Source organism: Leptopilina heterotoma, unplaced genomic scaffold (assembly GCF_015476425.1).
Source record: "Leptopilina heterotoma isolate Lh14 unplaced genomic scaffold, ASM1547642v1 Lhet_131, whole genome shotgun sequence".
In the NCBI taxonomy this organism is placed as follows: Eukaryota; Metazoa; Arthropoda; class Insecta; order Hymenoptera; family Figitidae; genus Leptopilina; species Leptopilina heterotoma.
Genome location: NW_025110850.1, coordinates 79,753 through 93,965, shown reverse-complemented (window position 1 = coordinate 93,965; position 14,213 = coordinate 79,753). Strand labels below are relative to the sequence as shown.

The following is a 14,213-nucleotide window of genomic DNA, read 5'->3' as shown; positions in this document are numbered from 1 at the left end:
CTGTTAACATTTGGAAGAAGCTTTTCATTCACAATCAGTTGCATTCATTTCATTCTCCCGCCATTCTTGTAACTGTTGGTACAGTCTATACTATTGTTGTGCAGCAGCACCTTCTGTAGGTGGTACACTTTCAAGTTTTAAACTGCTTTTTATTGTGGATTTTTGAAATTGTAAAGAGCGCATTTCCTGCAGCAATTTCAGCACGACTTGTGCTGCAAAAAGAAGACAAAATTATTTTGAGAATATACTTTTATAGTTACATCAGTGGAAATTAAATTCTTTACATTTTTTACAACAGCGATTTCTACAATTCCATGTGCAAATTCCGATTGAAAACCTTTTTTCGTAATTTATCACATAAAAGTTCTGCCAATTTCTTTTTATTTTTAATATTTGCCAACCCTACTAAAAATAAAATCATAAAACGACAGAAATTTAGTCAGAATCTCTGATGATTTTAGGCTGCATTTGTTACGATTGCAGCCACAGAACGTCAGGCTTGAGTCATGTTTAATCAAAAAGCTTCAAAAGTGATCAGGTTTTTTATACAAAGTCGACACCCTTTTTACCTGTAAAAAGGTCAACTGACCGTCATAAAATTGAAGGGAAATCTTTTTATTTGTTTATATTCATATTTATTTAAACATTATACTTATTGTTCATCGACTTAGAATCCCTTTATTTTGCAATCCATCAAAAACAAAGTGAGAATTTATCGGAAAATTGATTTTAATGTCATTGACGTAATGATTTTAAATTTTCTTTACATTATGATTATGATGCTATTGCACTCTGTTTAAAAAGAAATTACCGCCAATTACATTAATAACATTGCCTAACGAAGGAACTTCTTCTAAGCGATCAAAGTTATCGAAGAAATTGTTGTGCTGACCTTTTCGCATTCCCGCTTCTTCGAAAATAAGAAGAGGATAAGGAGCAAGTTCATACTATAAGTAGTCTTTCATATCATCTTTTTTTCAAGATTCAAAGATATCCTTTGAAATAACAACAAGGGATTGACTGTTACAATTCTTTCTTTAACTTTGATCGACGAAGTTACTGACTTTTAGGACAAGACTTAATTCTGCCCTTGGAATTTTATACATCCAAAATCCTTACCCATAGCATTTTTTTGCAAAATCTCCCTACTTCTAATGCTTTATAGCAATTGCTTGTTTCATCACCTACAATACCAGAAAAAATTTGTTATGATATCATCAATAGTAGGAAAAAGATTGTAATTGTGAAAGAATGAGCGCAACTTTTGCTGATCTAATTCATCACGAGAAATTCGCGTAATCCTCCACTACTTTTCATTAAGATCTATTCTATCATCATGTCTGTTCAAATTCATGACCAAAATTTGTCAGTTCTTCTAATCGCAAACTGTCCAGATTTGTAAAATTTATCATACTTGAATAGATTATTGTCACGTTAGGTTTTAATTAACGCATATCTTGTAGGTATAATTTACTTGACTTTGCATACAAATGATTACTACTTGCATAGAAATATGGTATCATTTTTTGTATGCAAAGCAAGTGAAGTGTACAATTTCCAGAGCGTTGGGCTTCAATAAATTTCTTAACTAACGTTACTATATCAAAATGTTAAAGCCAAAGCTAACTTGTTTTGAGCCAACCATTTTTTTAAATTCTCTAAACACTTGACAAATCTAATTTTTTGCATATCACAATTTTTTTCAAATTCAACTCGAACATTAGAAATGATCAAGTCGGACATAAAAGTCTAGCAGGAAGACATCTAACAGATCGATTGGCAGTATTATTTATTAAAAACTGCAATTCGTCGATTTTTCTTCCCCAATCGGTATTAAATTTGGGTTATGCGTTGAATAAGTATGTCTTGCGATCTGATATTGAGAAAATAGCAACGGAATTTTATGTTTAAATGGTGGATCTTGGGAATGAATGGCTGACCTCAAAAAAGTTTTTCATATTTTATAAAAGTTAGTGGTAGCACTGATTTTGCCTGGCCCTAACTTCATTAAGTCGTTTATCATGCAAGGGATTCAGCGATTAGCGTTAAGTTCTGACTCTAGAGTCTGAATTTGACATTTACCATTCAGTTCAAGTTTGAAAGTGTCTGTAACTTTACCACTAATTACTATGATAATTTCTAATAAGGAAATATAACAATATATAAGATGTTTTTATTTTTTGGATTGTAATCAATTATAATTTACAATTTTATTACAATAATCAATTTCACCTGATGAGGTCCATCGTTGATGGACGAAAAGCTTTGTGCTTGAAAATAATTTTAATATGGATTAAAAAATAATAAACAAATCAACATCTAACTAAGGAAATATAACTCCAAATACTAACAAATGTTTTTAAATTAAAATAAAATGAATAATAAATAAAGTTTAGTCATTTATTTAATATCAGTACTTCTGTATAACTATGTATATATATATCTGAGTTTACTTTATTAAAACTAAAAAAATAATTCAAATAAAAGTACAAACAAAGTAATATACTATTTAAATATTACCTTTTTATTAAAAATTCGTGAACATTTAAATGTTTGCTAGAATGTATTATTCGTTTACTTTTAGATAACAAAAATTCAATAAATTCTTTTCTATATACTGTTTTCATTGCAGTATATTGTTTTAACATATAACAATAGTTAAATAAGCTTAAAGTTGGAAATATAAATCTAAAAAATAAATTTCTCTTTTCATATCCTCTGTTGTTACCAAGATTGCAATTCATTCTTTCGGTAAGAGAAAATTATTAATAAGAAATCTTAATATTTATTAATCTGAATTTCAATTTATCACTGCAGTATTTTAATAATATAATATATATTATCTTTCAATTAGTTAATTAATAATAATAATAATAATAATAATAATAATAATTTATAACTGTACTGAAATTACATATTAATATTATTTTGAGTCGTTCACAAACTACGTCACACTCCTAGGGCCAGGGGCTGAAGCTGTGTATGCCAAAAATGTGATGAAGGAGGGGGCATAAAAATTAAAATTAGTCAGAAAAAGCGTGATGTAGTTTGTGAATACCCCTGTGTTTTTAGTAAATTTTTCTAAATACTTGGTTTTTCCTGATTAAAAGTACCAATTTGCCAATATACCACTGAATGTTTTCATAATATTTGAAATTAACTTGTAAAACTTTAGTTTACGTTATCAAATATTATATCAGAAAAGCTACAAAACATAGGGTAATGTCACCTTGAGTGGACCGCCTAAGCTTTTTCCAAAAAATTCTCTATGAAAGCAAATTAATCGGAGGTTTCTATTCCAAGCTTTAGTTTAGATCCCTAGATAAGTGTTTATACCATAATAGCTTTGATTTTTTTATTTGGAAAAAACAATTGACTTTAAAAAAATAGCTAATTTTTAAGGAATGAAAAAAGTGTAACCTTGAGTGGACCACTCCTAAAAATTGTAAAAGTTATTCTAATTTCTTTAATTTATTTAATACTTCTGATATATTGAAACAAAATTTATGCTTATGCAGCTTCAGACCATGATTGTGTCGAAATGTTTCCAAGTGAAACCATTTTTAATAATTTTGGCACATATCACATTAAAATCACAAAAAAAATTAATAACGAACATAAAACATAGTTTTAAACCAATTTATTGTCAATTAATTTCCATAAAAATGTTAAACTGACATTAAAAATATAAAAAACAGGCAGTTCACTCGTGGTTATAAACAGTGGTCCACTCATGGTGACATGCAACTTTTTATGGCAGACACCACAATCTTTTTTTGATTCAAAATTATCACTTAATTAAACTAAGGCAATCAATTTCAATGTCCAAAGTAGTAGGAAAAAAATAAGTTACCTTTTAAAACTTAAATTTTACACTACTTTTACACTTTCGAATCAATTTACTCATTGTAAGAGCGACTTCTTTTTTAGTTTGTGTTCTTAAAAATGCGTTACATCAAACAATAACGTATATGATTATCGCGGAACATAATTTTTTACGGTTTCAAGGTGCGGTGCTGCTACTCGTTTTATTTATTTCACGTTTCCGCTGTCAGATAACTTAAAAGCTCAGGTGGTCCACTCAAAGTGGCGGTCCACTCAATGTGACATTACCCTATTTAACAATTTTGAAGAGAACATTAAAACACATGAAAATAAAATTTTACTATTATAAATTGTGCACGAGTTATTTTTAGTAGTAGTTGAATACACGTATAAAAGATCACGCTATGGTTGTCGTGCCTAAATCTTAATAATTCAATTCTTAATAAACTTTTGCCCTAATAAATTATTTAAAATTAACAAAAAGTTATTTGTTTAATAAGGCGACCCATAAATTAACAAAATTTGTTTTTAAACTTACTGATCCATTCAAGCTCATGTTTCCCTTTATCTGATAAGGAAATGTACATAAAAGTGTACATGATCATATTTAAATTTCCCATGAGGGACTTGTACATGTCCAAGTAAAATTTCTTGAACCATTTTTTCTTCACTTGAAACAGCATTTTCTTATAACTTTAAAGACTGCGCAATAGTTTTACTAAGCATTTTCGAATGCATAGTTGATTTCTGAATGTATGGAAAATGCGATGTTATAATATTAGTTTACAGTTTTATTTTCTTGATTAATAATTACCTCGAAAGATGACTCTAATTCTCGTCTTTATAAATTTATCCACAAATCATGCTTGGCACTCGCTTTGGCTGGTGTTCTGGCTCCTTCGGATCTGTCAGAGGTTGGTCTGGCCTCCTTACTAGTGGACGATGTTGACTGTACGATTTTCTCGAAAAAAACTACTGTCATTAATTTCTTCACATTTGCCTTGTTGCTGGATTGATGAGGAAGGGCTATTTCTTTTTCCTTCGCTGCAAATGCTTCGAGGCGTTTGTCAACCTTCGCGTTACAAACTCTTTTCCGGCACTCGTAGCAACAGATGTCCGGGGAATTGCGAGGTGTCAAAACAGATTTTGCATCACTCGTCCTCCAGAACCTTCTATGTAGTTCATCATGGAATAGTGTGCCCATGGGTAATCAGCAGTAAAAAAATCTTGTGTTCCATACTTCTGGAAAACGCGGCCAGAATACGATTTCGGGCAGTGGCGGTAGGGGTGACCGTCGGTTTCGCAATTAAGGCAGCCCTCTGCTACCTTGGGGCGAAGACCATCCTTATCGAGAAGACAACCAAGATACTCGACAGAAGATTTGGCGAAAGATGTTTTTTTCATATATCCTAATACTTTTCTTTCAGCTTGATGGCGTTTTAAAAATTCGTGACATATCTATCAAAATTTAATTACGTTCTGAAGTATAAACGAACTTATACGTCACGAACTAACATTTTGATAGAAGTTTCACGACTTTTTAAAAACCGTCAAACCGACCAGAAAGAAGCAGGGCGTATAATTAGTTTTTGACAATTGAACTCTTTTTCAGAATCAAATAAAGTAAAAATCACGTTTCATTAAAAATTAAAAAATGAAATGCATTTACTTACTTATTACAACATTGATTTTTCTTCGATTTACGCAACAACTAGAAAACTATAAATTACCAACGGTTACGAAGCCACTTCATTATGAAATACAACTTGAACCACACCTGTCTCCGGATAATTTAAGATTTGATGGTGAAGAAGAAATTACAATAAAGATTTTACACAAAACAAATAATTTGACATTACACTCATTGAATTTGTTTATATTTGAAAATAAAACATTGCTCTCTGATGAAAAATATAACTTTAAGCCCAGTAAACATATTTACGAAACAGAAAATGAATTTCTCATTTTAAAATTTATAAATGATCTGCAACCTGGAATTTACAAAATAAAATTCAAGTTTTCTGGCAAATTGAAAGATGAACCTGAAGGATTTTTTTGGGATTCTTATGTAGATGATAAAAACAATACTATGTGAGTTTTAATCAAATTTATAAGAGCATAAAAATTAATAATATATTAAATAATCAAAAATAAGCTCGCTTGCTTTAATATTTAACTAAAAAACGACCCCCGAAATCCAAAAATTAACTTACCATTTTTTTGAATTACTTCCTTACAGAAATTTAATTAAATGTATTTTAAACATTTTTTAAAGTTTATTTATGGATGTCAAGGGACAACTAAAACTGATAACGAAATTTTAATCCTGATTCTTCTATCTAGTGGCTCACTTTTAAAATACTTTACTTTTAATTTTTAAAATGTATCTATATTTTCAGATATTTAGCAGCAACTGAATTTGAACCAAGTTTTGCTCGAAGGACTTTTCCCTGCTGGGATGAACCCGCCTTGAAAGCAACTTTTGATATTTCAATCAAACATTTCTCAAATTACACAGCACTGTCTAATATGCCAATAAAAAAAACAATTTTCCATTTAAATAATGAGAAAATATGGACAATTTTTCAAACAACTCCTTTGATATCTACGTATTTAGTTTGTTTCACGCTTTCAGATTTTGTTAATCTTACTAACACTCAGAGTAACATTACAATTTGGTCTCAAAAAAATAATTATGCATCAATGATCTTGGGATTAGACGTTACAACGCGAGCTTTGAATATTTTAGAAACATACACGGACGTACCATATGCATTACCAAAACTAGAAATTTTTACTGTTCCAAATGCACTTCTAGGAGGGATGGAAAATTGGGGGTTGATTATTCTGAAGTAAGATTTTATAAAATGTTTTCTACATAAGTTCTTTTGTATATAAAATAGACTATGGTATAGAAAATAGGAAATAATTAGTCTTTGGAATTTATACCTAGGATAAATTTTGAAAAGTTAATAATCATTATGTTTCTTTACATATTAATCCATATTTTACTTGTTTGTTATAAAACAATATTTTTTGTCAGAATTTACAATTTATAAAGGAGATTAAATTTTTATAGAGAAGTACACCTTGTTGGGAATACAGGATTTTCAACAGTAGGTAAATTTGACACTAACATGCTTTTATTTCATGAAGTTGCCCATCAGTGGTTTGGAAATCTGGTTTCTCCGGCTTGGTGGAATGATTTGTGGATAATGGAAGGTCTCTGCAGTTATCTTCAATATTTTCTTTTAAATAAGGTATGTCAATTTTAAAATCAAATTGTTGGGTTGTTTCTATAAATAAATACACAGGTTAATTATTAGAGATATTAAGTTTATTAATATAAAAGAATACAAATGTGATTGAAGTACTGAACTGATTACTGTTAAGTGCTCGCTTCACTTAAAATTCAAATATTTCTGTGAAAATAGATGTAAGAGCTATCAAAGTAGGATGATTTTAAAGTTCAATAAATTTAGAGTCAAATAGGGTAAGATATAACCCATTTAATAGTGTAAATATTAAAAATATAATTCTTTAAAGTTAGAGATTTTTTGTGAAAATTGCGATTTTGAAATCTGGTATTCAAGCGTACGCCAATTGAAGAAAATTTTTTTTTAAGTTTTGATAGTTGCACAATAAAAAGAACAAATTTCATTCTTTAATTCTAGATTAAAATCATTCACATATATTAAGTATTTTCTTCAAATTCTATAAAAATAATATCTCTTGCTTTAAATTTTTCGAAGAATATAAATTGCAAATTCGTCGTTTTCATTCACTTGTTCTATCTAATAATCACACTTTTTAAAAATATAGAACCTCTTCATCTTAGGAAATTTAAGTTATTTACATGAAATGTATCCCTCTTCTTATAATTTTACAAATTTTAACTCTATCATTATTCCTTATTTTCATTCTAGGTGTCTATTTTTTATTTTTCAATAAAAAAGGTGCATATTTTTCAAAAGTGTGGTTAATTGAAAAAATAAGTGAACGAAAACGACGAATTTGCAATTAATATTCTTTGAAAAATTTCGAGAGCAAGGAAAGTTATTTTTAAAGAATTTGAAGAAAATGCTTAATATATGTGAATTATTTTGGTCTAGAATTAAAGAATGGAATTTGTACTTAATATTGTGCAACTATCAAATCTTAAAAAAATTTTTTCTTCAATTGGCGTGCGCTTGAGTTCTAGATTTCAAAATCGCATTTTTTACGAAAAATCTCTAACTTTAAATAATTATATTTTCAATATATACACTATTAAATTGGTTATATCTTAGCCTACTTGACTCTAAATTTATTGACCTTTAAAATGATCCTACTTTGATAGCTCTTACATCCATTTTTACAGAAATATTTTAATTTTAAGTGCAGCGAGCACTTAATAGTAATCAGTACAAATGTACTGAAACTTTTTGACCCCAGTGTAGGTACAGTCAATGTGAACCAAATTTACATTTTATTTTTTTTCTCTAAAACTACTGGCGGTCCCACGGTGAAACTTGCAGGACTTTTAAATTACACTTATAGCTTCTTTTGACAAAAAGATTAAGAAAAGTAAAAGTGACGTATTATCAAAAACGAAAATAAAAAATTTAAAAAAAAAATTTTTAATAGTATATCTAGAAAAAAAACATTAGCGACTTTGAAAATAAAAATCGAATAATTGGAACTCGAGTTATAGCGTTTCAAAAAAAATGTTGCTTAAAATTAAAAAGTCCCGTATCTCCGCCATTTTTAAAAATTTTGAAAAAATATTTGGTGTTAATTTATGTTACTATAGTAGTATTATTTAAACCAATTTATAGCCAAATCCCATTCGATGAAAAAAATCTTGATTTACTTTACCCGCTATAAAAATTCCAAAAATATATCAATCCCCTCATATGACTCTCATTGAATTAAACAATAAATACTTATAATTTCTACCCCGATAGGGAGGTGCATGAATTTGAGTTAGACGCGAAACTCGCATTTACGGTAAGTGCTCTTAAGGGGAGGTTCTCATTGCGGAGGCCAAAATAAACACAAACTTTGACAATTTTTTGCGAGGAACGGCTATGACTTAACGATGTAATTTTTTTTTCTAAATAAAGATACTTTCTTGAACTTTTAAAATATATATTTCATTTTAAAAAAAAATGCAAAATGGCGGCCAATATGGCGCATCTAGAAAATAATGTTTTATTAAATAGGGAAAACGGTGGGCATTCTATACTGCGCAATTTTTAGTCTAAAACAAAAACTCAAAAATTTTTATAAAGGTGACATCCTAAAGAATAGGTTATACCTAAAAAATAGTTAAAAAGTTAATAAAATGTCAAATGGCGAACACATTTTTAAAAAAACTGCGTTTTTGCATTATTTTTCCATATTTGACCTCTTGTAAAAATCTCTATTGTTAACAATTTTATCATATTATAGGTATAACCCCAGTAGAATTTAGTTACCTTTAATTAGCCGCAAACCCGAAGTTGATTGATTAAATAGTTTAGACGCTACGATGCCCACCAGTTTGAAAAATCTTGTTTCGAGAAAACCGCGTTTAAAGTTTGAGAAACATTTTTGTGCAATAATTTTATTCTTTGCAATTCTTTGTTCAATTTGCGTATATGATAAATATCTATAGGTATTTAGGGTCGCTCTTTACGATTCTGAGGTCAGATTTGCAAAATTTTTAAAAATTGATTCGATTTGCCTGACATTTGTTACTCAGTGCTCGGGACGGCGGTGAGTTCAAGACTCCATAAAAACGAAAATATTCTTCGGATCAAAAAATCGCTATACACACATATTCTACATATATATAGCTTTAAAAAAATACAATAAAAAAGAAATCAATTTTTTTGACTCCCGCAATGGGAACCTCCCCTTAAGATCTTTGTCACGAGGTAGCTCTCTGACCACTGAAACGCTTTACAATATTTCGGAGACTCAATCTATCGAAATTCATATTCTCGCCCCACTCCTATCCATCATAATACAAATTTCTACAAGATGATTCTCGACAAATCAGTTGATTCTTACAATACGCATGAAAACAAAAGTTATTGTTGCTAATTGTTCCTATAGAAAACAAATGTTTTTTTAAACCTGGAACTAAGAATACATTTTTAAGTTCGCGTTGATGTAACATACCATGTAATTCTTTCTGGATAACAATGGTGCCCTTACCAATCGCTGCTTCACTTCGACTTCTTGTCTATCACCTTGCTTACAGACAATATAAGGAGTTCTTGTTTTCTGTGATCAAACCCTGATATTTTTATTTTTTTTTGTTTATATACCTGTCTTTAGCCTTAAATACTTGGCTATACAAGTGTTTTTACATTTTCGTAATTTCTCTTTACAAATTTTCCTTATTAAACTCAAATACTAAATTTTTCGTCTACAGAACGGCTTGAAATTAGGAGTACTCGCATTTGCCTGGACCACCCGTCTAATGGTTTTTCTCGCCAGTGGAGAGGGAAACTGAAGAAAACCTCTCCTGAGTACAACCTCCTTAGCAGGAGCTTCTTTAATCAAAATATAAAGGATATTAGTTAGCATTCTTCGGAAACTCTTATAGTAGAAGATGTTTTTATTTCGAGTGTGTCCTAACTTACGTTGTTGGTTAAATGCAGCGGTAGATAATGTTGCTGTTGTTCGTCTGCGAGAGCGAAGTGCTCCAGCTGCCGCTACAGTTGCGGTAGATCGCGCAGCGGATATTACTGTGACTTATCGTCTTCTAGAGCGACATGTGGATTCCCTGACAGGAGATTCTGTAATTAAAATAAAGGATATTAGTTTTATCTTTTAAACACTTGAGGTAGAATTGTCTTCTAGTATTATAGTTTGTTACTGTGGCATTTTTTCTCTTTGCCCTGTCTCCGACGATCTGTAGAATGTTCAAAGCGTTGTTACCCTCCTGCATCTTAGGGCCACTGACTATCGATGCATGCAAAGCACTAATCGATCGATACCAATAAGCAATTCAGCTGTAGCATTACGTTACAGGCATTCCTCAGATTTTTTTACAATTGATCATCTTGATGATTTGTTCCACATCGATTATTTGATTCCACCGGTGCTACCCTTAAATACAGTTTTTCGATCCATCATCTGTGTATTGAGAGTACTTTAACGTTTACAAAGCGAGTTATACAATTTTATTAAATATAATACTATATAAGGTCACAGCAGTACTGTAAGAGATTGGGGATTATAGTGTTTTAAAATTATAGGTTTCAGTGCGGTAAAAAATTTGGTAGTTAGCAGGATATTTTTTATTTAAAATTATAATAATGTAATGCATTTTTTAAGGTCTATAATAATTCAAGAATAATGGACCTTTTTGTCATACAAATGTTTCAAGTATATAAAGATGATGAGAAGTTTCATCTGCCTTTGTTTCCTAATATCACATCATCAAGTGAATCAAATAGGTTATTACGTTCAGTTCACAAAAAATGTAAGTTCAGCGTATGTTTTCGGCACACAGAGTTAACACTGAGATAACGATTATACAATCATCAATAACATTCTGTTGGATTTAACCAATCGCCATTAACCCGGAGTTAACTCTGGGCGATTGCCGAAAACAGCCTTAAAATACGTCAAAATTGTACATCCACTTTTTTTTGACAAATCAAAATCAACTTAAAACGTTAAAGTACAAAAATTGAAAAGTTTCTTAATGTCCACTTACTAATTACCAAACATTTATTATGACCTATATTTAAAATTAATCAAAATTAATTATTTAAAAAATTTACATTTCTTTTTAGCTGCTATAATGATGTATATGTTGAGTAATATAATATCAAAAGAAGCTTTGCAAAATGGAGTCAAAAAAGTTTTGGAAGAGTAGTAAGCTACATTATAATTTTTTTTATAAAATTACTAAAAAATAGGGATTGTACAAAAATTAATACACTTTTAGTAGGTACGGAACTGTAACGACCAATGAATTTTTAGAAGCAATGCAAGAGTCCATGCATGAATTAAACATACTCCATAATAATTTTGAAATAAAAGAAGTTATGATGTCTTACATATCCCAAGTAGGATATCCTTTAATAAATATATCTCGAAATTATACAACTGGAAGTATAACTTTAACTCAGGAGTGCCCAATTTGTTCAAGGAATAAACCACAATCAAAATTCTTCATTCCGATTAATTTTGTAACAAGTTCGTCTTTGAATTTTTCCTCAACATTTGCCACTCATTGGCTGAGACCCAAAGACAAGGAATTAGTTATAGAAGGAATACACCCCGAAGATTGGGTTATTTTTAATATTAAAAATAGTGGTAATTCATCATTTTTACCTTAAATTAATAGTTTTTTTAAATTATATTAACTTACTTTACATTATAAATTAAGGTAATTTCTCAAAGAAAAATGATTTTTAGCCTATTATCGTGTAAATTATGATGAAACAAATTGGGAGCGCATAAAAAATTATTTAAATTCTGAGAATTTTTCACAAATTCATGTTTTAAATAGAGCTCAATTATTGGATAATGTATTTTGGCTCTACCAGCAAAAACTAATTGCCAAAGAATTTTTCCTAAATTTCATATTGTACTTGACTCGAGAAGTAGATTATATTCCGTGGGAAAATTCTGCTAATGTTTTATATTATTTATTTATACAAGCTGTCAAACCTGAATTTAAGGTAAAGGTATTATAAAATAAAATTAACATGTTATGGAATTTGAAAAACCACAATTATTAATGTTAATTTTTTTAGGAATGTGCTCTGAAGCTTGTCAAAGCTCTTTCAAATAATTTTATTAACAGCCGAAATCAAAATACTGACATTTTTACTGCGGAAAAACGATCTTTAAGTAAATTTTGGAATACAATGTTTAAAAACCTTCGTTAATAATTACCAATGTCATAATTCAATAGTATGTCTATGCAAGTGTGAGTTATTATTAATTTTATATATGTTAATATATCCATAATGAATATTAAAAATTTCATTATTACCATACAATATTGTATTTTAACATAATCTTAATTATATGTATCATAAAATATTGTTTTTGTTTTATAAATATTATTATATTATTTTTTCAAAATTCAAAATGGCGGATCCAATATGACGGACAAAGAGTTTTTAAGGACGCTGAATTTAAATCTTTTTTACTATTTCAAACATCTTTAGCAATCATATTACAGAGTTGAATAATTATATATATTTTGCAGTAAATAAATTTTTTTTGATTTTATTGGGAAAAAATCAATATTAATAAATAAAATAACATATTTTAGCACTATAAAGTAAAATGTTTATTCGAAATATGTAAAAATTTGAAAAAATTTTATTCTAATAATGGTTTTATAATTATTCCTAATGATTATGATAATAATAATAATTATTATTATATTTTATTATATTTATTTTTAATATTAACAAAATATTTAAATTATAAAATAAATAATAAAAAAATGATAAAATTAATATAATAATAATTATTATTATTTATTATTATTATTATTATTATTATTAATTATACTTAATTAATAATAACATTTTATTAATATTAATAACGACAAATTAATTATTTGATATTAATTAAATTTATTTTTACACTCTTTTACATGTAAAGTTTTTATCATATTTTGAAAAATTCGCGCGATTTTCGTTAGGGGAGACTGGGGTAAACCCGCTCACTAGCGATTTGACGCTATGAACTCAACTTAAGATGGAGATATTGGTACTGTGAATAGTAATTAACATTTAACTTATTTAAACAAACTTTCGTTTAGTTTTATGAATTCAACCTAGAATCAGAAGCGATCAAATGTTTTTAGAGGTGTCAGAAAAAAAACGTTAATATTTTAAAATAATTTCACGTACTATATTTTAACAATAACAAAATATATGACTTATTAAAACCAAAATTGTAACTACAGTTGACTTTCTCATAATAAAATATAACACTATTTAAATCCATAGTTGTAATTCATGAAATCTATGTTCATTATTTATTAAACCAATTTGTTGTTTATAGAATTGTTTATAGAACTCATAGTTTATTAATAATAAATCATACTTAAGACGGGAATAAGACGAATTTTAAAATGTAAAAAGTAAAACTGTTTCGTCTTGAAAAGATTAAGTGAGCAGATTTACTTTGGAAAATTGTGATTTCGAAATTTGGTATATGTGTGTTAAAAAGTTTCTCTAAGTAAAACTAAAAAAGATAGATCAAAAACTCTTTTTTATTTTTTTAGTAGAAATCATAAGCTTTCAAATGATATAAAGTAACTTGGATTTAGAGAATAATTTCCTAGATTTTAACCGATCTGAACAAAAGTGAGCGGGTTTACCCCAGTCTCCCCTATAGTTCCCTTTTTGTCCGCTAGGTGGTAAAATCGTATTTCT

At 28.7% G+C, this 14,213-nt stretch overlaps 1 protein-coding gene across 1 annotated transcript; it reads left to right on the top strand.

The window, feature by feature from the left end:
* Positions 1-2,603: 2,603 nt before the first annotated feature.
* On the top strand, positions 2,604-12,863 carry LOC122513050 (aminopeptidase N-like). Its single transcript, XM_043629283.1, has 9 exons — positions 2,604-2,751; positions 5,438-5,916; positions 6,225-6,677; positions 6,905-7,085; positions 11,137-11,284; positions 11,601-11,682; positions 11,756-12,126; positions 12,229-12,494; positions 12,570-12,863. Exons 2-9 carry the CDS (start codon positions 5,480-5,482, stop codon positions 12,702-12,704), a joined length of 2,073 nt encoding a protein of 690 aa, XP_043485218.1. The 5' UTR covers positions 2,604-2,751; positions 5,438-5,479; the 3' UTR covers positions 12,705-12,863.
* Positions 12,864-14,213: the final 1,350 nt, after the last annotated feature.

Excerpts from the sequence above, each read along its gene's own strand:
- LOC122513050 (XM_043629283.1), top strand. The coding sequence starts at position 5,480 with ATGAAATGCATTTACTTACTTATTACAACATTGATTTTTCTTCGATTT. Across the intron at positions 11,285-11,600 it reads ACGTTCAGTTCACAAAAAAT|CTGCTATAATGATGTATATG; the intron begins GTAAGTTCAGCG and ends ATTTCTTTTTAG. Across the intron at positions 11,683-11,755 it reads AAAAAAGTTTTGGAAGAGTA|TAGGTACGGAACTGTAACGA; the intron begins GTAAGCTACATT and ends ATACACTTTTAG.